The following is a 27,580-nucleotide window of genomic DNA, read 5'->3' as shown; positions in this document are numbered from 1 at the left end:
AATGGCTGTCTGAGGAGGCCTTACATATAGCTGTGAAAAAAAGAGAAGTGAAAAGCCAAGGAGAAAAGGAAAGATAAAAGCATCTGAATGCAGAGTTCCAAAGAATAACAAGAAGAGATAAGAAAACCTTCTTTAACAATCAATGCAAAGAAATAGAGGAAAAGAACAGAATGGGAAAGACTAGAGATCTCTTCAAGAAAATTAGAGATACCAAGGGAACATTTCATGCAAAGATGGGCTCGATAAAGGACAGAAATGGTCTGCTTCTGACAGAAGCAGAAGATATTAAGAAGAGGTGGCAAGATACATAGAAGAATTGTACAAAAAAGATATATTCATGACCCAGATCATGACGATGGTGTGATTACTCATCTAGAGCCAGACATCCTGGAATGTGAAGTCAAGTGGGCCTTAGAAAGCATCACTATGAACAAAGCTAGTGGAGGTGATGGAATTCCAGTAGAGCTATTTCAAATCCTGAAAGATGGTGCTGTGAAAGTGCTGCACTCAATATGCCAGCAAATTTGGAAAACTCAGCAGTGGCCACAGGACTGGAGGTCAGTTTTCATTCCAATCCCAAAGAAAGGCAATGCCAAAGAATGCTCAAACTACCACACAATTGCACTCATCTCACATGCTAGTAAAGTAATGCTCAAAATTCCCCAAGCAGGCTTCAGCAATACGTGAACCATGAACTCCCTGATGTTCAAGCTGGTTTTAGAAAAGGCAGAGGAAGCAGAGATCAAATTGCCAACATCCACTGGATCATGGAAAAAGCAAGAGAGTTCCAGAAAAACATCTATTTCTGCTTTATTAACTATGCCAAAGCCTTTGACTGTGTGGATCACAATAAACTGTGGAAAATTCTGAAAGACATGGGAATACCAGACCACCTGACCTGCCTCTTGAGAAATATGTATGCAGGTCAGGAAGCAACAGTCAGAACTGGACATGAACAACAGACTGGTTCCAAATAGGAAAAGGAGTACGTCAAGGCTGTATATTGTCACCCTGCTTATTTAACTTATATGCAGAGTACATCATGAGAAACTCTGGACTGGAGGAAACACAAGCTGGAATCAAGATTGCTGGGAGAAATATCAATAACCTCAGATATGCAGATGACACCACCCTTATGGCAGAAAGTGAAGAGGAACAAAAAAGCCTCTTGATGAAAGTGAAAGAGGAGAGTGAAAAAGTTGGCTTAAAGCTCAACATTCAGAAAATGAAGATCATGGCATCTGGTCCCATCACTTCATGGGAAATAGATGGGGAAACAGGAGAAACAGTGTCAAACTTTATTTTTTGAGGCTCCAAAATCACTGCAGATGGTGGATACAGCCATGAAATTAAAAGACGCTTACCCCTTTTAAGAAAAGTTATGGCCAACCTAGATAGTATATTCAAAAGCAGAGACATTACTTTGCCAACAAAGGTCCATCTAATCAAGGCCATGGTTTTTCCAGTAGTCATGTATGGATGTGAGAGTTGGACTATGAAGAAGGCTAAGCATCGAAGAATTGATGCTTTTGAACTGTGGTGTTGGAGAAGACTCTTGAGAGTCCCTTGGACTGCAAAGAGATCCAACCAGTCCATTCTGAAGGAGATCAACTCTGGGATTTCTTTGGAAGGAATGATGCTAAAGCTGAAGCTCCAGTACTTTGGCCACCTCATGGGAAGAGTTGGCTCATTGGAAAAGACTCTGATGCTGGGAGGGATTGGGGGCAGGAGGAGAAGGGGATGACAGAGGGTGAGATGGCTGGATGGCATCACGGACTCGATGGACGTGAGTCTGAGTGAACTCCGGGAGATGGTGATGGACAGGGAGGCCTGGCGTGCTGCGATTCATGGGGTTGCAAAGAGTCAGACACGACTGAGTGACTGTAGTGAACTGAACTCCTGCATTGCAGGCTAATTCTTTACCAGCTGAGCTACCAGGGAATCCCTCTGAAAACTAGGAAGTACTCAAAAAAAGAAAATGCTGGGGTACGTCACAGGACACAGAAGCCATCTTGAAGGGGCTCCCACTACCAAGTGTTAGTTAGTTTGAGCATGAATATAATTAAATACAGTAATCAATTTAAAACCATTGAAAAACAGGTATTAGTGAGTCCGTATAGTTAACAAACAGATAAACAAATGGCAGGGCGGAAATGATGGCTGTTGCTTATAATAGAATGCTGATGTGGAGGGTGCTGCGGGTAGCACAGCATCACTTTTAGAATTATCCTAATAAAGAATGGTTCAAGCTAGAAACACCAATGAACGCCAATTCTGGCAAAAGAATGTTGACAGGGAGCAAGATATTTGCCCAGGCCCATAATGTTTCCTTACAGATTGCTTATTAGGTGCCAGGAGGAAAAAAGAAAAAGCCATTAATTATACTTGATGGGGTAAGCAAAGCCAGTGAACATGGGGATAGATAGCTGTATGTGCCTCCAGCTGTGGCACCTTGAGGAAGTACACATCATCACCTATGCAGCACCCTGGCTGAGACTGTAGAGCCTTGATATAATCATAAGGACAAACCCAAAATGAAATGTATTGTGACGGGGAAAACAATATTATCACAACATATGAATGTCTTGGGCTTCCCTGTGGCTCTGCAGTAAAGAACCCGCTTGTGATGAAGGTGACCCGGGTTTAATCCCTGGGTTGGGAAGAGCCCCTGGAGAAGGGAATGACAACCCACTCCAGGATTCTTGCCTGGAGAATTCCATGGACAGAGGACCCTGGAGAATGGGGCTCCTCTACAGTCCACAGGGTCACAAAGAGTTGGACATGACTAAACAACAGCAATGAATGTCTCAAAAGAAAAAAAATATTGATGAGCTTTCCAGATTAAGGGTGCTAAAGAGACAAGGGAAAAATGTAGTAACTACCCCTAGACTGGATCTTAAACCAGAAGGAGACATTTTGTGATCTATTGACTAAATTGAAATATAGATGCTATCCATGTCACATTTACTGATGTTGATAACTGGTACTATGGTTATGTAAGAGAATATCTCTGCTGCTGCTGCTGCTAAGTCACTTCATTCGTGTCCGACTCTGTGTGACCCCATAGACGGCAGCCCACCAGGCTCCCCAGTCCCTGGGATTCTCCAGGCAAGAACACTGGAGTGGGTTGCCATTTCCTTCTCCAATGCATGAAAGTGAAAAGTGAAAGTGAAGTCGCTCAGTCGTGTCCGACCCTCAGCAACCCCATGGACTGCAGCCTTCCAGGCTCCTCCTTCCATGGGATTTTCCAGGCAAGAGTACTGGAGTAGGGTGCCATTGCCTTCTCCGGAGAATATCTCTACTCTTAGGAAATAAAGTACTGAAGAATTTAGGGATAAAAAGTAATGATATATGCAAGTTAGTTTCTAACTTTTTCTTAAGTTCTAGTTAAGAAAAAAAGTATATATGTATGTATTTATGTGTGTGTGTGTATTCACATGCATACCCATAGAATGATAAATGGGAATGGTAATATGAGCTAGAAGATTAAGAATAGGAGACTCTGTATGAGGTGCCTTTTTAATTTTGTAACTTATCTCTAAGTAGAAGTTATTTCCAAACAAAATGCTTTAAAGTTAATAGTGTTAGTCATTTCTGGGTAGTATGATATCAGTTTATTTTGTCTTATTTGAATTTTTTTAAATAGAAGAGGCTTGTATTGATTTAATAAAGCTAAATGAGCTATTAAAGTAATGCTATTAGTCAGGGTCAGGGTGAGAACTGGATGTGTGTCTGCCTCAAGAAAACTTGTAATCTGCTGCCCCTTCAAACCAATGTTTTTCCAAGAGTGTAAAACACTGTGGCAGGCCCCCTTAGAGACAAGTAATCTAGCTCCATTTAATTCATCAGCAAAACAAATGTTTTGTGTTAATGAAATTCATCCTCCTAGAGGAAAGAAGGATTTCAGGACCATTGGTTATTATTCCAGCATGTTCCTTGAAGGTCTCATCCTGAGCCCTCTCCAAAAAGAGTTCTTGTAACCCCAGTGGTTATGGTGTTCACAGCTGTTTTAGCCATTTTAATGCAGTGTGTGTATGCTCAGTTGTGTCCAACTCTTTGCGACCCCATGGACTATATAGTCTACCAGGCTCCTCTGTCCATGCAATTTTCAGGCAAGAATACTGGAGTGGGTTGCTATTTCCTACTCCAGGTTATCATTGGAGGGTACTCGGCAACTCTCTAAATCTGATCCTATTGCTGACAAAAATGGAAGTTTTCACTGTCTTCTCTTCATTTTTCTGAAAAGAACATATATTGCTTTTGTAAAAAGAATAAAAAATTAACCATGACTGGTTAAAAATAGTTTTCCAGAGGGGAAGAAGCAGGCCTGTCCTGGCGGTGACATGGAGCCCTGTGCTGAGACACAGGGAGGACAAGGGCAGAGGACAGGTAGTTCCACCCAGGGTGTTCCCTGGCCTCTTCCCCCTGCACACAGGCTCTCAGGATACACTCGTCAGAAGTTCCCAAGACAGGAACTTAACTTCAGCCCTTTCATTTCCATGCAAGAGGTAGAAGACAAGAGTGTACCTACCACAGGGACAACCCTGAATTTGTGCTCATTTCTAAAAATATACATATAAATCTCTTCTTTTTTCTCATCAAAGAACTTCACATCTAATTGAGTCTCTGTGTTGTCAACTGGAAGCAGAGCCAAGTCTTGCAAGAGAGAGCAGCAGCAGAATCTCACCTTTGTGCCATGCATTTTAGTTACAACTCTGCTTTCAATAATTGCACAGCCTGAATTATATTCCCCCAAATTTCTATAGTAAGACTATATTTGGATATATGACCTTTAGAGAAGTAATTACTGTTGAATGAAGTCACCAGCATAAGGCACTGATCTGACGGGACTGGTGTCCTATGAGAGGAGGAGACCCCCAAGAGCTTGCTCTCTGTCTCTGAAGGTGTGCAGAAAAAGGCCATGTAGGGAAGTAAGACAGTGGTATCCACGGGCCAGGAAGAGACACCTTAGGAAAACTGAATCTGCCTTCTCTGTGCTCTGGGACTTTCAACCTCCAGAACTGCAAAGAACAAATGTGAACAAATGTTAAGTCGCCTAACCTGTGGTTTATTGTTGTGGCAGCCTAAGCTGCCCAACATGACCAAGCTAGGGAGCGCAAAACCAGAACCCAAACATGAATCTTCTAGTTCTCTTTTGGCTCATTAATTTTTAAGGCTCAGATAGGTTTTAGGTAACTAATAATTACAGCTGGTAATTATAAAAAATATAAAAACCAGCCCACCTGCCAATTCCAAGTCTTGCCAAGCCTACGGCTGCCTGTGCACAGGTAGATCAGGCCAAGAGAGTAAAAACAGTGTTTCCATTGGTCCCAGACATGGAGGAGGTGGCTTTCTACAAAGCGATTTTTGAAAATTACTATAAGACAAATATATAATACAGAAAAATACCAAGAAAATGCCTTTGCTCTTTTGAAAAATTATTCAATATATTAATTAACCAATTCTCCCCTACACCTGTCTCTCACTTTTGACCTCTTTGTGCTGCTGTAGTTTATTGCATTAATGAATATATAGGACTATATTCTATGTGTCCTGTTTTGCTTCCTTTAAGGGTTATTTAAAGGTAGGGTTATTTAAAGGCTCTCGGTCTTCTCCTGAGACCCACGCTGGTCCTTTCAGGACCCCAGAGCATAGCGCCACGAGTGGAACTCAGCTCAGTCCCTGGATCCTGGTCTGTGCTGCCCAGGCCAGTGGCCTCGGGACCATGGCACCATGACTCAACTTCCCTTCTGGGGGCACCTCCCATACAAGCTTCTCTCGAGGACAAGAGGGGCTCTGAATGCCATCCTGAGGACCAAATGTGTCCAACAATTCTAAGTTTAGGAAGCAGACATCCTGGTCTGTACACCAGGCTTCCTTCAAGTCTGGCAGGCAGAATCCAGACTCTGACAACCCCAAGCTGTCTGTCACACTGGCTGTCCCTCCTAGGAAACAAGACAAGGCACACTTGCTTGGTCTTCATTCTTTTTACATTGCACAACAGAATTACTTGAGGAACTTTTCTATATATACCTAAAGATTCTGATTCAGGAGACCCACCTCTGAAATGGAGAAACATGCTACCACCTCAGAGTCAAACATTCCTTGTCCCTCAAGGCTAAGAATAAACTGTCCAAACCTTGTGAGCAGGGCTAATTCCTAGCAACAAACCTGGCTCCTTCACTAAGTGGTTCCAATAAAATAAGATAGCATAGAAAATCAAACAAAAGGAGACAAAATACAGGGGTGTTGCTTACCATAATGCAGTTAACAGTATATTGTTGATAACTTTGGATAATAGAGTCTGAGGTCTCCCTCCTTTGGTGCTGGGTAGGGACCCTCACTCCATTACAGCCCCCAAAACAAAACCTAACCTGAGGCTACTTGCTCTACCCAGAAAGTGTCACTAAATTAGTAATAAATTCTGAAACCCTCTGGTGGGTTGAACTGTGTCTTCCATAGCTATGTTCAGATCCTAACTCCCTACTATGAATGTAACCTTATTTGGAAATAGAATCTTAGCCGATCTAATTAGTTAAATGAACACAATGTCATACTGGAGTAAGGTGAGCCCCTAGCGCAATGAACTGGTATCCTTATAAGAGGAAAATCTGAATATACAGGGAAAAAAATTTTGACGACAGAAGTGGAGATTGGAGTGCTGTGTCTACAATCCAAGGAACACCTAGGACTGCCAGCAGCCACCAAAGGGTAGGAGAGAGGCTTGGGACAGATAGAGCCTCCAGAAGGAACCAACACTGCTGACACCTAAGTTTTAGACATTCAGAACTGTGAAAAAAAAATTCTGATTTCTTTAAACCTCCCAGTTTGTGGTACTTTGTTAGAGAATCGCTATCAAACTAAGACAATATACACATGGCTCTTGACAGCTGTATTAGCTTCTGCCTCTGTCTTGACATGGGTTCTCGCCTGTATGTGTCTGTGTCTCTTCTCTGCTTCTTTTAAGAGCACCAGTCACTAGATTAGGGTCCACCCTAACTCAGTTCAACCTCAAATTAACTAATCACATTTGTCTGCAAAGAGCCTATTTTCAAAAATGATCACAATCACAAGTACTAGGGGTTAGGACTTCAACATATGTTTCAGAGGGGACACAACTGATCCACAATATTCAGCCAAAACTAGGGGCCATCCCACCTTTGCAAGGTGACCAGCCACTGAAAAGTTTAAAACTCACTGTGCGGCTGTGAGGACTGGCTGAGAAAACATACGTGAAAAAGTTCCATCAAACAGTGCACGAGGACAAGTTGTTATAAAACAGGTAATGGACAAGCTCTCTGCAGCCTGGCAGTTTAGTCCCTGAAACACACTAGCATGTGCAGGGATCATGGCAGAGGAGCCCACTGCTGTCCTGCTTTTATACACCTAGAATTTCCTGATGGCAGCAAACAGAGCACACTGAGAAAGAGCACACCTGTCATATGTCAGGCAAATGTGCCCTGGCTTCCACCGATGCCCCTCCAGCAAGGCCCTAGGGCAATAATCACTGAAACAACCCAACCTAAGAGGGTCTCAAGGAGAGAACTGGTGTAACGAGCAACAGGTCTTCGTCCTAGGTTCATGCCATGTAGGATCACCATACACAAGGAAATAGCTCTAACATGCTGCCCCAGTACTCCAGGAGCTTCTACTAGGGTTGGGTTGGAGAGATACAGTGATCACTCATTATACAAACCCTACAGAATACATGTACGTTAATCTTTAAAACAAAGCTGGTCATCTCTGCTCTGCACACCTAATGAGACTGCTATAAGGATTCAGAGAGATTTACATATGTGAAGCAAGTTTATATAAGGCAGTGTTCTCTTGCATTTATCCACATATTTGTTTACTGCTAGGAACTTTTCTAGGAGTTCAGGATATATCTGGGAAGGACATAAATACTTCTGCTCTTAGCTTACATTCAAGGAGGTAGGAGAAACTGACAATAAACTATTTTTGAAAGTTTAAATAGAAGACACACTCAGTTCAGTTCAGTCACTCAGTCATGTCCGACTCATTGTGACCCCATGAATCGCAGCACACCAGGCCTCCCTGTCCATCACCATCTCCTGGAGTTCACTCAGACTCACGTCCATCAAGTCAGTGATGCCATCCAGCCTTCTCATCCTCTGTCGTCCCCTTCTCCTCCTGCCCCCAATCCCTCCCAGCATCAGAGTCTTTTCCAATAAGTCAACTCTTCGCATGAGGTGGCCAAAGTACTGGAGCTCCAGCTTTAGCATCATTCCTTCCAAAGAACACCCAGGACTGGTCTCCTTTAGAATGGACTGGTTGGATCTCCTTGCAATCCAAGGGACTCTCAAGAGTCTTCTCCAACACCACAGTTCAAAAGCATCAATTCTTCACTGCTCAGCCTTCTTCACAGTCCAACTCTCACATCCATACGTGACCACAGGAAAAACTATAGCCTTGACTAGACGGACCTTAGTCAGCAAAGTAATGTCTCTGCTTTTGAATATGCTATCTATGTTGGTCATAACTTTTCTTCCAAGGAGCAAGTGTCTTTTAATTTCATGGCTGCAGTCACCATCTGCAGTGACTTTGGAGCCTAAGAAAAATAAAGTCTGACACTGTTTCTTCTGTCTCCCCATCTATTTGCCATGAAGTGATGGAACCAGACGCCATGATCTTCGTTTTCTGAAGGTTGAGCTTTAAGCCAATTTTTTTGCTCTCCTCTTTCACTTTCATCAAGAGGCTTTTTCGTTCCTCTTCACTTTCTGCCATAAGGGTGGTGTCATCTGCATATCTGAGGTTATTGATATTTCTCCCAGCAATCTTGATTCCAGCTTGTGTTTCTTCCAGTCCAGCGTTTCTCATGATGTACTCTGCATATAAGTTAAATAAGCAGGGTGACAATATACAGCCTTGACGTACTCCTTTTCCTATTTGGAACCAGTCTGTTGTTCCATGTCCAGTTCTGACTGTTGCTTCCTGACCTGCATACAGATTTCTCAAGAGGCAGGTCAGGTGGTCTGGTATTGCCATCTCTTTCGTGGTCTGGTATTGCCATCTCTTTCAGAATTTTCCAAAGTTTATTGTGATCCACACAGTCAAAGGCTTTGGCATAGTCAATAAAGCAGAAATAGATGTTTTTCTGGAACTCTTGCTTTTTCCATGATCCAGCGGATGTTGACAATTTGATCTCTGGTTCCTCTGCCTTTTCTAAAACCAGCTTGAACATCAGGGAGTTCATGGTTCACATATTGCTGAAGCCTGCTTGGGGAATTTTGAGCATTACTTTACTAGCAGGTGAGATGAGTGCAATTGTGTGGTAGTTTGAACATTCTTTCGCATTACCTTTCTTTGGGACTGGAATGAAAACTGACCTTTTCCAGTCCTGTGGCCACTGCTGAGTTTTCCAAATTTGCTGGCATATTGAGTGCAGCACTTTCACAGCATCATCTTTCAGGATTTGAAAGAGCTCAACTGGAATTCCATCACCTCCACTAGCTTTGTTCGTAGTGATGCTTTCTAAGGCCCACTTCCAAGATGTCTGACTCTAGATGAGTGATCACATCATCATGATTATCTGGGTCGTGAAGATCTTTTTTGTACAGTTCTTCCGTGTATTCTTGCCACCTCTTCTTAATATCTTCTGCTTCTGTTAGGTCCAGACCATTTCTGTCCTTTATCGAGCCCATCTTTGCATGAAATGTTCCCTTGGTATCTCTAATTTTCTTGAAGAGATCTCTAGTTTTTTCCATTCTGTTCTTTTTCTCTATTTCTTTGCATTGATTGCTAAAGAAGGCTTTCTTATCTCTTCTTGCTATTCTTTGGAACTCTGCATTCAGATGCTTTTATCTTTCCTTTTCTCCTTGGCGCCTCTCTTCTTTTCACAGCTATTTGTAAGGCCTCCTGAGACAGCCATTTTGCTTTTTTGCATTTCTTTTCTGTGGGGATAATCTTGATCCCTCTCTCCTATACAATGTCACGAACCTCAGTCCATAGTTCATCAGGCACTCTATCTATCAGATCTAGGCCCTTAAATCTATTTCTCACTTCCACTGTAAAATCATAAAGGATTTGATTTAGGTCATACCTGAAGATACATTGGGAGGTGTTAAAACACCATGGAAAAAGAAAGAAAGTGTAGGCTAGGATCAGGGTACCAGACATCTGGTGAACAGGCAGCACAGACTGTAGTAATTAGGTCAGGGTGAGCCTCCTAGAGAAGGAGACATCAATTGCGACCTTGGCAAGTGGGGGCATATGGCTGGCTCCATGAGGAGAGCATTACAGCCACCAGACAGGCCAGAAGGTGCTCAACGTTCAGTGGGAAGATGGTGCAACTGGTATGGACTGAGTAGGAGGAAGGCACAGAAGAGGTCAGGTAAGACCAAACTTTCCAGGTCGTAGAAAAGACTCCGGCTTTTATTCTGGAAGGCGGTCTGAGTGCAAGTCAATATGCCTATTTCATATTGAGAACAGACAGGGATGAGGAAGATCAGATCTGGGTGGCAGCACCAGAGGCCACAACACAGGGTTGGGCTCTGAACTCTGTGCAGGACTGGAGAGCATGTGAGAAAGAGTCTGGTAAACCTCAAATGTTAAGACTCAATAGAGGTGCTACTGTCTCAAATGGGAAGGCCACAGATGAGCCTGGCTGGAGGGCACCATGAGCAAGCCAATGCTTAGGTTCTGGCCCAGGACCCACAAACAACCTCCTTGAAGATGCTGAGCAGCACAGGGGATGGGGGCACTTAGGAAAAGCAGCATTCCACCATGGACCCAAAAGATACACAGTCTGCCCATCGCAAAGGAAGAATCAACTTGTTATTTATCTGTGATAACAGAAAGAAAATAGAAGAGATCAACTGAAAAATTGCTGTGAACAATGAGAGAACTTGGTAAGCTGGGGACATACAAAAAAAAATTGTAATAACCCAATTGCCTTTCTATATACAAACAAGTTTAACAATGTGAAAGGAGGACTCCCATGTAGAGTATCAAAAAAGAAAAAAAAAATTTAATATACATAAAAATGTGCAACTTCTAAATGAAAAGAATTTCTAAATACTAAAGAATATAAAAGACTTGAACAAATGAAAAGCCATATCCTTTTTGGAGAAAGAAAGGCTTACCTTAATTTTAAAGTCAATTCTAACTAAATTGACCTATAAGTGAATTTAGGTTCAAAAACAGATAAGCTGACTCTATTCAGGAATATCTGTACAATAATAATGAGGAAAATTCTGAAAAAGAACAGTAATGAAGGAGGACAAAACCTGCCAGACAATAAAACACAGTATAAACCACAATAAATTAAAGCTGTAGTTCAGTTAGTTCAGTTCAGTCGCTCAGTCGTGTCCGATTCTTTGCGACCCCATGAACTGCACCATGCCAGGCCTCCCTGTCCATCACCAACTCCCGGAGTTCACTCAAACTCATGTCCATCAAGTCGGTGATGCCATCCAGCCATCTCATCCTCTGTTGTCCCCTTCTCCTGCTGGTTCACAAATAGACAAAGAGTTCAGTAAAAGAGGAGCCCAGAGTAGGCCCAAATTAAGTTGGGAATTTTGTCCCTGGTCCAGGTAGCTCTAAGTATCTGGTGATTATTCAACTATAACAACTTGGAAAAAATAAAGGTAAATTCTTACTACTCCTTTCACCAAAATGAAAACTACCTGGATCAAAGAGTTAAGTTAGAAAATGAAACAAAAATGCACTGAAATAAATATTTAAGACTTAAAAAAAAAATCTGAGTAGGAAAGGCTTCATAAAGTCAAAAGGCCAGACAGTGGAAAAGCACGTGTAACACAAAGGATGAAAGTTAGTTTTCTCAGTCTACAAATCCAGGAGAAAGAACCAAGCTAAATAGAAACAAAGTAACAAAGATATCTCCAAAAAACATTCTGGGTTTAAAACAGAACAAGGAGGACTGGAATCCACACTGTGCCCTGCCTCCCAGGGAGATGCTTCTCTAATGAGGATGCCAGCTTCTCAGACAGGAGCAGGAGGCAAGGTGCCTGAGTTTTCATTTACGTTCATTTTGAAAATTTTACCATGTGCATTGTTATTAAGACAACTAACAATTTTAAAAAAAGTTATAATGCAGAGAATCTAAGGCAGAACCACGTCTGAACTACAACAGAAAAAAGGCCTTCCTGACATGCAGGTCACCTCAATAGGAATGTAAAACCTCCTAGAGGGAATTCTTCTTTAAAAGAAAGAGCTGTGTCTAAGTTATTCTACACTCAGCCATATTTCATACAAGCAAAATTGACAGTATAACCACTCCACTAAAACAGCTTCTTGCTCCAATAAACCAAGTGAACACATCCTCACTTCACTTTCATTCTGAGCATGCCAGAGATGCTGCATGTGCTTTGTGATCAGAACAAAATACTGAATCGAACATTTTTGTTGTGCCTCAGTAAATAAATTTAAACCAGTTATCCACAACGGGGCTGTTAGGCATCAAGTTTTAACTTAAACTTCTTACTGCTAAGTCGCTTCAGTCGTGTCCGTCTCTGTGCGACCCCATAGATGGCAGCCCACTAGGCTCCTCTCTCCCTGGGATTCTCCAGGCAAGAATACTGGAGTGGGTTGCCATTTCCTTCTCCAATGCATGAAAGTGAAAAGTGAAAGTGAAGTCAGTCGTGCTGGGCCTCAATTTCTTTATCCTTAGAATACAGGTAATAATAGTATTTACTATAGGGTTACTATGAAGATTAAATAACATATACAAAAACACTTCAAGAGGGCCTAAAAACACACTCTTTAGAAGCAGGCAGGATCTAAATTTAAAAAACATCCCCTTGGGCTGGAAAACTCCTGACACTCATGGTTATGGTAAGAAGAGGCTCTCCTTTAAGTTGAGAGAGAAGTCACCGCATGGCCCTCCATCTGACGAAGCACTGGCACATCTGACACCCGTGAGCATGTAAGTGGAGTCTGGTGAGCCGCTCTTGCAGAGCCAGGGGTGCTTCAGCTATAACAACCCTCCCAGTTCTCTAGTGTTCTCCAGTGGGGACCCACTGGGGTGGCTGCTGGTTCACTGGGCAACCCCAGATCTACAGAGGAAGAGCGAAGTCTGCATCCTGCTGCCAAAGCCACATGCATGCATTCTTTGGAGGCCACAGCAGCTCCTGAGCAGAGGCTCAGGGCTCTTTTGGACTTCACCCAGGAGCAGATACATATACCTCACGTGAGTTCCTCAGTGTCTCATCTTCACGGTGTGATCTGTGGGCCCTTTCCTTCCTCCCCCTGGCCTGGCCAGAACACCCATTCTCCACCCAGTGTGCGGAGTTTGAAGCTCTTGTGGTCCATTTGGACCAGAACAGGCTTCAGTGGAAAAGCTGAGTCCTTCCCAGGAGGGGAAGCCCAGGATCCTTTCCTTTCCCACAAAATGTTGGTGTTGGAGAGAATCTTCCTGGACAGGAAAGACAAAAGGTTGCAGTTAAGTCTGGGGTACTTTTAAATGTCCAGTCAATGTTAATGGGAGTTACTTTCAGCTGCCAAGGGAGATGAATCCTGGCGGAGTGGCCAGGAGGGCAGGTGAGGTGTTCGGTGGCTCTCCTTGCTTCCCCTACTTTCAGTCCAGGACAGATCTCATCATCACTCCAGGCCCTGTATAGAGACTACTTAAGTACTACAATGACCACATTTTCTGAAACAAAAACCTGAGGGTATGAGTTTACTTATGGGGTATTATCAGTGGTTAGAGTTCAATGTTATCAACCAGATCAAAGAAATTAGGACTATTTCCAAGGGCTTTCCTTGTGGCGCAGATGGTAAAGAATCCACCTGCAATGTGGGAGACCTGGGTATGATCCCTGGGTTGGGAAGATCCCCTGGAGGAAGGCATGGCAACCCACTCCAGTATTCTTGCCTGGAGTATCCTCATGGACAGAGGAGCCTGGTGGGCTACAGTCCATGGGGTTGCAAAGAGCTGGACACTACTGAGCAACTAAGCTACCAAGGAGATATAAGGAGTCAGGGATGAAGTTTCTATTCTGAAGACAGGGTGAATGGAGATAGCATTAGCTTACTATTTCTTGATTCAATAATTCCATCAGACAGGCAAAACTTTTAAAGTTTGATGTCATCACATGTTGGAAGGTGTAGAGGACCCTTACAATGTGGTGGTGGAAGGGGAATGTGGTACAATCATTTATAAGGATATTTGGTAGCATCAGCTAAAAAACAGGTCCTCTGACCACAATTCATTCACAATTATTTTAGAGAAACACTTGTGCATGTCCATAGGGAGACACCAATTGTACAGCATTATCTTACGAAGAAAACTGAAAGCATTCTTAACTAGATAACATAAGCATGACAGAATATTATATAAATGTCAAATTTTAGGTAGATCTGTTTTTGTTTTCACATGGAAAGCATTTCAAAGCATACTGCTGGATGAATAAAGCAAGCTACAGAACAGTATGAGACCACTTATGTAAAAGAGAGAGCAAATGTTTAAGATGGCAAATTTTATATTATGTGTAAAATAATAAATTAAAAAATGGGGGGGAAAGGATAAAACATGTAAATGCAACAGAAAATGTCTGTCAGGATACCTGCCTAACTAAGATGGCGGCAAGGGCAGGGGGTGGTGGAGAGCGGAGCATGTCTCTCTGATAAAATAATGGCCTGATTTTAAAAATACAGTTAACTAGGTTTGCTATCCCTCTAGATAGGTATGGATGGATGGTTGTAAAGTTGCTCTGGGTAGGAGCCCCTTCAAGACGGGCTGCAGGTGATGAAGGCCACAGACTTTGGTCCCAGGAAAATACACACTTTGTACAATTTTTTTATATAATAAAGAATACTAATTCTTTATTAGTATTTTGTATAAATTCAAATGTATCCAAATACTTTACACAATTTCGAGGAATGAAGGACCTTGGAAGCCCACCTATAAGTTATGAACCCCAGGTTAAGAACCTTTGATTTGGACATTTAAAGCTGCAGAAATGGATGCAATCGTGCAAAGAATATGTGCTACGTAGGAATTAATAGAGATAAACTGTAGAACCCAAAGAACCCCCAACAATGAAGGAGCAGGCAGAGTAAAGAAGAGATGCAGGCTGTAAGGAGTGGAGGCCTGCAGAAGAGAGTAGATGGTAGCAGGCTGATGAGCTCCATCTCTCCTGTCCCCTCTGCCACCTCCAAACTGCTGTCACATGAATTGCCCAAGCACTGTATGACAAACATCCTTCCATGAACAGTGGGCAGTAAACCCACAAAAGGAGGCTAGGTCCTGCAGTTTGACCCTGCCTCCATCTCTGGCCTTATCTCTACGTAGCTCCAAACACACTGAGCTGTGAGTCATCTCAAATATATCTTTTCCCTTTCATGACTTCATTTTGCCATTTTCTTTTGTATAATGTCTAGCACATTGGTAAGGTCCTCAAAAATTGTCAGAATTTCTTCTTTCCTTACCAACTCTCTTATGGAAATTGTCACTTAGAAAAGAACACTAGATTTGGAGGCTCTTCCATATACAGCCCAGCAGAAGTCATGGCTCCCCTCCCATCCCTGCCCTGAATCTCTGGACTTATTCCTGCAGCACCTCATCTAGTAGACTGACTTGGAAAGGCCAAAGGATTAAGAAACCAGGTCTGCCTGGCTAGACACTGGTCTATCAGCAAAACCTCCAGACATCTGGAGATGCGGACTGTTTCCAAATTTGTACATACCATAGTAAGTACAAAGTTCTTTCCATGAAATGAAAATATACAAAAAATGTGACCTTAGTTTTCAAATGGGTACCTCTAAGAAATAAGTACCAACTGCAGACTGATGAGATCACTCAAAAATACTTCGAACTGCAAATATCAAATCTGCACTTATGTGATCTACCATAGGGACACAGTTTAGGGACTATCGGCTCACAGAAGGGCATACCAGCCCAGTACTAAGTCCACCTCTGACCCATGACTACAAAGTAGTGGACACCTAATGCACCATCACTTGTTAAAAGGCCTCATGGAAGCCCCACACAGGCTCAGCCAGCCCTTGCTGCTTCCAGTCTGCCCTGCCTCACCCTTTGCTGACAAGAGGGCCAGCAACGCAGTGGGACCTTGAACCTTTGGATGAATCAACCCGGCCTTCTGAGGAATGACTGTTTATTACATTTACAACCTCAAAGTACCGGGTACTTCTGACTGCTCCTCCCCAAACCTGGAAAGAAGGCAGATAGATGGAAAATGCCCATGACTTGGCTGGAGTCAAATCCAGCTTGCTCCATTAAGACCCACTCCACTGAGTCAGTTCATTAAGCCATGGCATGAGTGAACTCCCATCACCTGTAAGGGTCCTAATATCCATCATTTCTACCTCCCAGCAACCCCACCCCCACACCACGAACAGGTAAAAGCCCTTTGAGATGTGAAAGTATGTACAACTTGAATTGCTATCACAGCCACTAGGCCTATGACACTCTCAACGGTGGACAATAGTCAAATGAATACTAGTAACAACTAAAGCAATGACCTTGAGACTAATTTTCCTTCTCTGATTAATTCTGTCAATCCTAGCTTTCATGATCATAATGAATTGCTGAGGTTTTACTTTGCAATAAAAAAAATTTTTTTTAATTACAAACTGTGTCACCATCACTTCCTAAAAGAACATTTTAACACCAAGACGGTAGAATGGAGGTGATGTCGGAATCGCGGTAGCCACTGTAACCAGGCCCACGGCCCGGATCAAGGAGGCCCCGACCTGGCCAAGTCGAGAGCTGACCCTGCCCTTACCCCTGACGTTCGGGGACATTCAGGTTGCGTCCTGACTGCGATGAGAGCCCAGCATCAACTCTAACGAAAACAAGAGGAGAAAACAGATGCGGAAGGCAGGGTGGCAAACCCCAGCGAGCTCCGGGCGCTGCGGCTCCAGGCCCCGGGCGCCAGTGGGGGTGGGGAATTGCCGCGCCCGCGCTCCAAGCCCTCGACCCCCCCGCGCTGCCCGCCTCCGCGGCCCGGGACCCCGATCCCGCCCCCCACGCTCAGAGCCTCAGCCCGCGCCCCCCCGCCCCCAGCCCGCCCCTGCCCCCGCCTCGGCCGCCCGCGACCAAGGCCGGCAGCAGAGGGCCGCAGAGCCGGGCGGGCGAGGGTCCGGAGCCGCGAGCCGGGGAAGGCCGCCGGCGGTGGGCCAGAGCACCCACCGCGCAGCCCGCACCGGCGCGGCCGCGAGCGCCGCACTCACCCGGACGACGCCATGAGCGCGACGAGGCCGCGGTACTGTCGCCGCCTGTGCTTCCTCCGCGCTGAGCCGCTCCGCCGGGGAGGGGCCTCTCGCCGGCCCGACTCCACCAGCAGGCGGCGGGGACGGCGGGGAGGGCCCGGGGTCAGCGGGAGAAGGGTGTGTGCGCGCCGGCGGCCAGATGAGGCTGAAGCCGGGCATCGGTTCTGCGCGTCTAGGGCGGTGGGGCCTCGGGAGGGGGTCCAGGGCCCGCTCCGAGCGGCCCAGAGCGGGGGGCGGGGGGCGGGGGGCAGTGGGCGCGCTGACGGCGCTGGGTGGCACCGAGGACGAGGGCGGTGCGCGACCCGCAGGCCTGATCCTCCCACCTGCTCAGGTGCACCGCTACCTAGAGGCCAGCAGTCGCTGGAAGACTCGGTGCCAAACCAGCGAGAGAACCTGCCCTGGGGCCACTAAACAGCTTCAGGACCCAGATGAAGTCAGAACCTCCCAGATTTGAGTTTGATTTCCTTAAGAAAATCCTTTTCTTTAGCGCTGGTGCGTGAAGATGTGTTGTTGCTATGAACTCAAACAGTAACTTTGGTATTTCTTACTTGGTGTACTGTGTTGCATGAATGTTAGCCTCGGAGTCAGTTATCCATTGTAAAAGATGTGTAAAATCACATTGTGAAGGCTTGAGGACTGTGGGGGCACTTTTTTAAATTATTCTTTACATTATACGTTTATCCATAGTGATGGCTCTGGAATTCCTGCAGTGGGTTTCACAGCATCAATGATGGGTACTTGAACCTCAGTTCTTGTCTCAGCAAAATGAGTTTTCAGAGGTAAATGAGCTCTTGTAAGTAAGAACACTTAGCAAAAAGCTCTGGATAATGAAAATCATCGTTGATTACACTTCTGTGTTATATTAAATATTATTAATCATTATTTCATTATTTTTACTAATAAGAGTTAAGAGACAATAAAGTTGTGACTGAAAGCCTTGGCTCTGGAGCCAAAATACCTAGATAATTACCTCTACTAATTACTATCTGTGGAACCATAGGAAGATAGAACCTTCCCAGGGCTACAGTTTCTTCAGTTGAAAAACAAGGATAATGATAGGTCCCTTCCTTTCTATGAGGACTGAATGAGGTAATATTTGTAAAGTGATTAATACATTGCCTGGTAGATGGCCTTGTTGACTTAAAGATTAACAACCTAAAAGCTGAGAGTTATGTTTTATTCAGTGGGAATTTTTAGGACCTTAAGCCTGGAGACAGCATCTCAAGTGACCCTGAGAGAACTGCTTGGAGAAGCTGAGGGGAGGAGCCAAGTTATATAGAAGTTTTGTAACAAAGGACAGGTAGTCTGAATATCAAAACGTTATCATTAAAGAAAACTAGATAACCCAAGTTAAGTAATTTAGCATTTTCTATGTATGGAGAGATACAAGAGTCTGGGCTTCCTGAAACCATTCCTTTGATATGTACTCCAGCTTTCTGGGGCCAGTATCCTGTTTTTATATCCTGAGCTTCCTGGAGGCTCACTGTAGGTAATGACTGCAGTCTGACAGCTGCTAGATGGCATATATTCTCTCTTTTTTTAAAATTTTATTTATTTATTTTTAATTGAGGGATAATTGCTTTATGATAGTGTATTGGTTTCTGACACACATCATCATGAATCAGCCATCAGTTCAGTTCAGTTCAGTCACTCAGTCGTGTCTGACTCTCTACGACCCCATGAATTGCAGCACACCAGGCCTCCCTGTCCATCAAATCCCGGACTTCACTGAGACTCGCATCCATCGAGTCAGTGATGCCATCCATCCATCTCATCCTCTGTCGTAGCCTTCTTCTCCTGCCCCCAATCCCTCCCAGCATCAAAGTCTTTTCCAATGAGTCAACTCTTCGCATGAGATGGGCAAAATACTGGATCTTCAGCTTTAGCATCATTCCTTCCAAGGAAATCCCAGGGTTGATCTCCTTCAGAATGGACTGGTTGGATCTCCTTGCAGTCCAAGGGACTCTCAAGAGTCTTCTCCAACACCACAGTTCAAAGGCTCAGCCTTCTTCACGGTCCAACTCTCACATCCATACATGACCACAGGAAAAACCATAGCCTTGACTAGACGGACCTTAGTTGGTAAAGTAATGTCTCTGCTTTTGAATAAGCTATCTAGGTTGGTCATAACTTTTCTTCCAAGGAGTAAGCGTCTTTTAATTTCATGGCTACAGTCACCATCTACAGTGATTTTGGAGCCCAAAAAAATAAAGTCTGACACTGTTTCCACTGTTTCCCATCTATTTCCCATGAAGTGATGGGACCGGATGCCATGATCTTCGTTTGCTGCATGTTGAGCTTTAAGCCAACTTTTTCACTCTCCTCTTTCACTTTCTTTCTTTTTTTTATTTGTATTTTTACTTTATTTTACTTTACAATACTGTATTGGTTTTGCCGTACATTTTAGTTCCTCTTCACTTTCTGCCATAAGGGTGGTGTCATCTGCATATCTGAGGTTATTGATATTTCTCCTGGTAATCTTGATTCCAGCTTGTGCTTCTTCCAGTCCAACGTTTCTCATGATGTACTCTGCATATAAGTTAAATGAGCAGGGTGACAATATACAGCCTTGACATACTCCTTTTCCTATTTGGAACCAGTCTGTTGTTCCATGTCCAATTGTAACTGTTGTTTCCTGGCCTGCATACAGATTTTCAAGAGGCAGGTCAGGTGGTCTGGTATTCCCATCTCTTTCAGAATTTTCCACAGTTTATTGTGATCCACACAGTCAAAGGCTTTGGCATACTCAATAAAGCAGAAATAGATGTTTTTCTGGAACTCTCTTACTTTTTCCATGATCCAGTGGATGTTGGCAATTTGATCTCTGGTTCCTCTGCCTTTTCTAAAACCAGCTTGAACATCAGGAAATTCACGGTTCATGTGTTGCTGAAGCCTAGCTTGGAGAATTTTGATCATTACTTTACTAGTGTGTGAGATGAGTGCAATTGTGTGGTAGTTTGAGCGTTCTTTGGCATTGCCTTTCTTTGGGATTGGAATGAAAACGAACCTTTTCCAGTCCTGTGGCCACTGCTGAGTTTTCCACATTTGCTGGCATATTGAGTGCAGCACTTTCACAGCATCATCTTTCAGGATTTGAAATAGTTCTACTGGAATTGCAAGAGGGCATCAGAGGGCAGACACCATACTCACAGAAATCCAGTCAATCTAATCACACTAGTACCACAGCCTTGTCTAACTCAATGAAACTAAGCCATGCTCGCAGGGCAACCCAAGACGCCCGGGTCATGGTGGAGAGGTCTGACAGAATGTGGTCCACTGGAGAAGGGAATGGCAAACCACTTCAGTATTCTTGCCTTGAGAACCCCATGAACAGTATGAAAAGGCAAAATGATAGGATACTGAAAGAGGTACTCCCCAGGTCATTAGGTGCCCAATATGCCACTGGAGGTCAGTGGAGAAATAACTCCAGAAAGAATGAAGGGATGGAGCCAAAGCAAAAACAATACACAGCTGTGGATGTGACTGGTGATAGAAGCAAGGTTCGATGCTGTAAAGACCAATATTGCATAGGAACCTGGAATGTCAGGTCAATGAATCAAGGCAAATTGGAAGTGGTCAAACAGGAGATGGCAAGAGTGACATTCTAGGAATCAGTGAACTAAAATGGACTGGAATGGGTGAATTCAACTCAGATGACAATTATATCTACTACTGCGGGCAGGAATCCCTCAGAAGAAATGGAGTAGCCTTCATGGTCAACAGAAGAGTCCGAAATGCAGTACTTGGATGCACTCTCAAAAATGAAAGAATGATCTCTGTTCATGTCCAAGACAACATTCAATATCACAGTAATCCAAGTCTATGCCCCAACCAGTAACGCTAAAGAAGCTGAAGTTGAACGGTTTTATGAAGACCTACAAGACCTTTTAGAACTAACACCAAAAAAAGATGCCCTTTTCATTATAGGGGACTGGAATGCAAAAGTAGGAAGTCAAGAAACACCTGGAGTAACAGGCAAATTGGGCCTTGGAATGCGGAATGAAGCAGGGCAAAGACTAATAGAGTTTTGCCAAGAAAATGCACTGGTCATAGCAAACACCCTCTTCCAACAACACAAGAGAAGACTCTACACATGGACATCACCAGATGGTCAACACCGAAATCAGATTGATTATATTCTCTGCAGCCAAAGATGGAGAAGCTCTATACAGTCAACAAAAACAAGATCAGGAGCTGACTGTGGCTCAGATCATGAACTCCTTATTACCAAATTCAGACTCAAATTGAAGAAAGCAGGGAAAACTGCTAAACCATTCAGGTATGACCTAAATCAAATCCCTTATGATTATACAGTGGAAGTGAGAAATAGATTGAAGGGCCTAGATCTGATAGATAGAGTGCCTGATGAACTATGGAATGAGGTTTGTGACATTGTACAGGAGACAGGGATCAAGACCATCCCCATGGAAAAGAAATGCAAAAAAGCAAAATGGCTCTCTGGGGAAGCCTTACAAATAGCTGTGAAAAGAAGAGAAGCGAAAAGCAAAGGAGAAAAGGAAAGATATAAGCATCTGAATGCAGAGTTCCAAAGAATAGCAAGGAGAGATAAGAAAGCCTTCTTTAATGATCAATGCAAAGAAATAGAGGAAAAGAACAGAATGGGAAAGACTAGAGATCTCTTCAAGAAAATTAGGGATATCAAGAGAACATTTCATGCAAAGATGGGCTCGATAAAGGACAGAAATGGTCTGGACCTAACAGAACCAGAAGATATTAAGAAGAGGTGGCAAGAATACACAGAAGAACTGTACAAAAAGGATCTTCACGACCCGGATAATCACGATGGTGTGATCACTCATCTAGAACCAGACATCTTGGAATGTGAAGTCAAGTGGGCCTTAGAAAGCATCAAAAAGCTAGTGGAGGTGATGGAATTCCAGTAGAGCTATTTCAAATCCTGAAAGATGATGCTGTGAAAGTGCTACACTCAATATGCCAGCAAATTTGGAAAACTCAGCAGAATCAGCCATAGGTATACCTACATCCTCTCCCTCATGAACCTCCCTCTCACCTCCCGCCTCCCACCCTATCCCACCCCTCTCGTTTGTTACAGAGTCCCCATTTGAGTTCCCTGAGTCATACAGCAAATTCCCATTGGCTTTCTATTTTACTTACAGTCGTGTACAGAGAATGAGATGGTTGGATGGCATCACCAATTCAATGGACATGAACTTGGACAAACTCTGGGAAATGATGAGGGACAGGGAAGCCTGGCATGCTGCAGCCCATGGGATCACAAAGAGTTGGATACAACTTGGCGACTGAATAACAAGTGTATATGTTTCCATGTTACTCTCTCCATTTGTCCCATTCTCTCCTTCCCCCCACCCCCCGCACCATGTCCATTAGTCTGTTCTCTATGTCTGTGTCTCCATTGCTGCCCTGTGAGTAGGTTCATCAGTACCATCTTTCTAGATTCCATATATATGCATTAATACAATATTTGTTTTTCTCTTTCTGACTCACTTCACTCTATATAATAGACTCTAAGTTCATCCACCTCATTAGAACAGACTCAAATGCATTCCTTTCTATGGCTGAGTAATACTCCATTGTATATATGTACCACAACTTCTTTATCCATTCTTCTGTTGATGGACATCTAGGTTGCTTCCATGTCCTAACTATTATAAATAGTACTGCAGTGAACATTGGGATGGCAGGTATTCTTTCCTTCCTGAGTTCCCTTGTGGCTCACCAGCTTACCATCCATGGTAGCTGTAATCACTGGTGACTGTGACATTCTTGTTTAATGATATGGGAGGAATTATTCCATTTCTCAGCCTCTTAACATCCAGAAAACCCATCCAATGTTTTGAAAATTCTCTTTCCTTCAGTAAAATGGAATGTCACAATTGATGCCTTGAGTTCAGAAGATAATGCTCTGTAAATGTGAGCTGAAAAGTAAAGCTACAGGGGTTTGTGAGACCCAAAGTAGGTGTGAATCTTAGAGGGTTAAGGAAGAGTTTGGGGAATGGGCAACTGATAAAGTGGCCAGATTCCAGGCAGCAGTAGTTGCCATTGGAGCAGAGGAGGTCCAATGTTTTTTAAAAAATAAGCTGTTGGTTTTAAAATATGTTTTGAAATAATGACTAGTATTAGTTCAATGAAAGTAAATATTCTTCCTTAATATGAGTTATATGTAGCATTTCACTGCATGGTGGACCATCATATGTTTTAACCAGCCCCTATTGTTGTGGTCCATGTGTGGATTGGAAAAGCATTTTCTTTTTTTGTTTGTTTGTTTTCTTTTGTTTTTTAATTTAAATTTATTTATTTTAATTAGAAGCTAATTACTTTTCATATGAAGCAGAATGAGAGGAGAATAAAGTTTATTAGAGTGGGAAGCACTGTTAGAACAGAAGGCCAGCCCAAGAGACAGCAGAACCCTTTTGCAGGATTATAGCCAATTTTTATAGCCTCAAGACACAGAAAATTCCTACTGGAATGGTGGGATTAGGTGATTGGTTAGGGTTCTGTAGGGTGGGTAATGAAAAGTGAAAGTGAAAGCCACTCAGTTGTGGCCAACTCTTTTCGACCCTGTGGACTATACAGACCATAGAATTCTCCAGGCCAGAATGCTGGAGTGGGTAACTATTCCGTTCTCCAGGAGATCTTTCCAACCCAGGGACCGAACCCAGATCTCCCTCATTGCGGGCAGATTCTATACCAGCTGAGCTACCAGGGAAGCTCAAGATTACTGGCGTGGGTAGCCTATTCCTTCCTGATCTAGGAATTAAAGCTCAGGGTGGGTAACAGCGTGGACATTTTACCTAATATGGGGTCAGGGAACTGGCCTGTTTAGATCCAGAGGCTCAAGGCAACAGTTGCTATGAGGCTTGGTCAGTTCCAGAGGTTTTTGTCCTGTGACCTTCGTACAGGGCTCCACACCTATGACTTTGGGCTTCCCTGGTAGCTCTGATGGTAAAGAATCCGCCTGCAATGCAGGAGACACAGATTCAATTCCCAGGTCGGGAAAATCCCCTGGAGGAGGAAATGACAACCCACTCCAGTATTCTTGCCTGGATAGTCCCATGGACAGAGGAGCCTAATGGGCAGGCTTGCGGACTGCAGTCCTGCAGTCTTGGGGTCACAGAGTTGGACATGACTGAGTGACTAACACTTTCACTTCTTCCATATATATTATTAGACAAAATTTTGCTTCCAATATTTCATTATTATAGAGAATATGGACTATAAATATAAATATAGCCAAAATTCTGTATATATACCCATGAGTATTTCCTTAAGCTAAGTTCCCAGGAGTCAGATGATACTAGTATTTTAGGCCTCTTCAGATACATATATAATCTCTGTTTGTATTTGTTTACTTAATTACACAAACACACACACACATATATACTTATGCATGTACACACACACACACACATATATATATACTAACATACACACATACAGATTGCTGTCCCAGCAGTCACCAACACCGATGATGGTGCCAGTTTGCCAAAACTCTCAATAAATTTTATTATTTCTTTATCATTCCAAATTTAATAAGTTAAAAAACAGTATTTTGACAAAAGGACAAACTAGGAAGTTCCAAGCTCTCCTTTTCCCATAGAAAGAAACATGAAGAAAGCAAACAAGTTGTCTGAACTAATTTCGTAGATACTCTGAAAAAAATCAAAGATTCATAGCAACCAAGCAAACATTCAAGCAAGAAAAAGCCATCTCTAAAATGACACAAAAGTTTTGTGGCATTTTCAGATTCCATTGCCCTACTCATTCTCTAGTGTGGCAGTGGTCTTGGTCTTGAGATGGTAGCATCCTGTTTTCCAATCCCCACATTCCTATCACCTTGAACTGGAAGGAGCAGAGCAGACTTTATTTGTATACTACCTGACCTGTAAGAAATGGTAAAATCAGTCCTTCAGTTTGAAATGAAAGGATGCTAGACAGTAACTCACAGCAGTATGAAGATGTAATGATCCAAAAAAGAAATACATGGACAATATAAAAGAAATGCATGGGGAATACTATTTTAATTTTGGTAGCAATTCCATTTTTTATTTCCAACAAGACTTTAAAAATACATATTATAAATATATTATTGGACATACAACATATAAAGATGTAATTTGTGATATTAACATAAAGAGGAAACAGAACTTTTAGGGAGTAAAGTTTTTGTATGCAACTGAAGCTAAGTTGGTATCATCCAAATTAGATTGTTATAACATTCAAATGTTATATGTTTTCCTCATGGTCACCACAAAGATAATATCTATAGAATATACAGAAAAGTATATGTGAGAAGAGAACTAGAAACATGTCATTACAAAAAAAAAAAAAAAAAAAACCTGAATAGAAAAGATGGCAGTAACAGAGACCAAAAAAAAAAAAAACCTATAAGACTTCTTAAAAAGTAGCAAAGTGACAGTAAGAAGTTCCTCCTCATGAATAGTTATTTTAAATGTAAATGGATCAAACTGATCAAAAGTCAGAGATAGCTGAATGGATTAGAAAAATGATCCAAATATATAGTCTTCAAGAGACTCACTTTAGATGTAAAGATAGACTGAAAATAAAAGGATGGAAACAGATATTCCATGTAAATATTAACCAAAACGAAACCTGGGTAGGCTATACTAATTCAGACAAAATAGACTTCAGTTTTAAAACTTACAAAGGATAAAGACATTATGAAATAAACAAAAGTTAATTCAACAAGACCTAATTATAAACATATATGTACAAAAATGAGCCTCAAAATATAATGAAGCAAACATTCACAGAATTGAAGGGGAAATAGTTCCACAGTCATAGCTGAATACTTCAGTGATCATTTTCAATAGTAGATAGAACCAGACAAAAGAAAATGATAACTTAAACAGTACTACAAGTCAGTTTTACATAACAGGTGTCAATTGGAAAAAAGTGCACAATCTAAAAGCTGGCAATTATGTTTTAAGCCTTTCTGAGGACTTAATTCCAGAAGACAGCCTTTCATATAGCTGTGAGGGACTGCTCTGAAGAGGTAAGGGAGGAGACAGGATGGATAGAAGTTTTGCAACAAAAACCAGGTAGTCAGAACTTCAAAAGACAATTAATTAAAGAAAACCCAGACATTTCAAGTTAATGAATTTACCACTTTTCTATGTATGGCAAGGTTCAAGTGTATAGGCTTATTATAAACATTCTTTTGATGTGCACCTTAACTATCTCAGACCAGTATCCTGTTCTTAACCATCCTGAATTTCCTTGGGATATAAAGTCTGGGGTGGCTATAGGCACTGATAGCAGCAACATAATTTGTTTACTGATATGGCAGTCCACACAGACATATACAGAACACTCCACTCAATAACAGCAGAGGACACATTCTTCTCAAGTGTAGATGGTACATTGTTTGGAATAGACCCTATGTTAGGCCAAATTTTTAAAAGACAAATCATCTTTAAAGGTCTTTAAAGATACCACAAAGTTACTTTTCTGATCACAGTGGAATGAAACTAGAAAAAAGAAGGAAAACTAGAAAATTCACAAATATGTGGAAATTTAAAAACTGACTCTAAAAACCAGTGGATTAAAGAATAAATCATAAGGAACATTAGGAAATACCATGATAAAAATAAGACACACCGTATGTTAAAGCTTATGTGACACAACAAAATCAAGGCTAAGAAGGAATTTTATACTTGTGAATATCTGTGTTAAAGAAGAAAGACCTCCAATTAATAACCTAACTCTGTGTCTTAAGGAAAAACAAAACAAACAAACAAAATGAAGAGCATTCAAAGCTAGCAAAATGAAAACAGAAGAAAAAGATTAGGGCAGAGAAAATAAAGAGTAGAGGATAAACTAGAGAGAAAAACCAATGAAGTAAAAAGTTGATTCTGGGACTTCCCTGATGATCTACTGGCTAAAATCCTGTGCTTCCAGTGCTTGGGTCCTGGGTTTGACCCCTGGTCATGAAACTAGATCCTGCATGCCACAAATAAGTGTTCATATGCCACAACTGAAGATCCCTCATGCCTAAACTAAAATGATTCCACATATTGTGATGAAGATAGAAGATCCCGCATGCCACAACCAAGACCCAGCATAGCCAAATATTTTTTAAGAAGTTGACTTTTTGAAAAGAACAAAATTAACAAATCTTTGCTCAACTCACTAAGAGAAAGCAAGGAAAGACTCAAATTACTAAAATCAGAAGTAAACATGAGGACATTACTACAGAAAACAAAAATAATTTGAGAGAGCATTATAACAGATGTATACCAACGAATTGGATAACCTAAAAAAGTTTTCCTAGAAACACACTGTCAGCCATAACTCAATAAGAAATGTCTGAATTAATTTGTAACAAGTAAAAGACATTGAGTTGGTA

General features: G+C 42.4%; 1 protein-coding gene and 1 long non-coding RNA gene across 2 annotated transcripts in view; one reads left to right on the top strand and one right to left on the bottom strand.

Moving 5' to 3' along the window:
* Positions 1 to 17,277, bottom strand: part of LOC120867904 (up-regulator of cell proliferation) — a 35,461-nt gene extending 18,184 nt beyond the window's left edge. Inside the window, exon 1 of the mRNA XM_040246358.1 lies at positions 17,173 to 17,277. Coding sequence (XP_040102292.1) covers positions 17,173 to 17,186 — 14 coding nt within the window. The 5' untranslated portion in view covers positions 17,187 to 17,277. The remainder of the gene's footprint in view (positions 1 to 17,172) is intronic.
* LOC120867915 lies at positions 1,913 to 2,371 on the top strand. Its single transcript, XR_005722069.1, has 2 exons — positions 1,913 to 2,100; positions 2,132 to 2,371. It is a non-coding gene; the product is annotated as an uncharacterized LOC120867915 (long non-coding RNA).
* Positions 17,278 to 27,580: the final 10,303 nt, after the last annotated feature.

Source organism: Oryx dammah, unplaced genomic scaffold (genome assembly GCF_014754425.2).
Source record: "Oryx dammah isolate SB20612 unplaced genomic scaffold, SCBI_Odam_1.1 HiC_scaffold_9, whole genome shotgun sequence".
Lineage (NCBI taxonomy): Eukaryota > Metazoa > Chordata > Mammalia > Artiodactyla > Bovidae > Oryx > Oryx dammah.
This window is presented reverse-complemented; position numbering and strand designations above follow the sequence as displayed.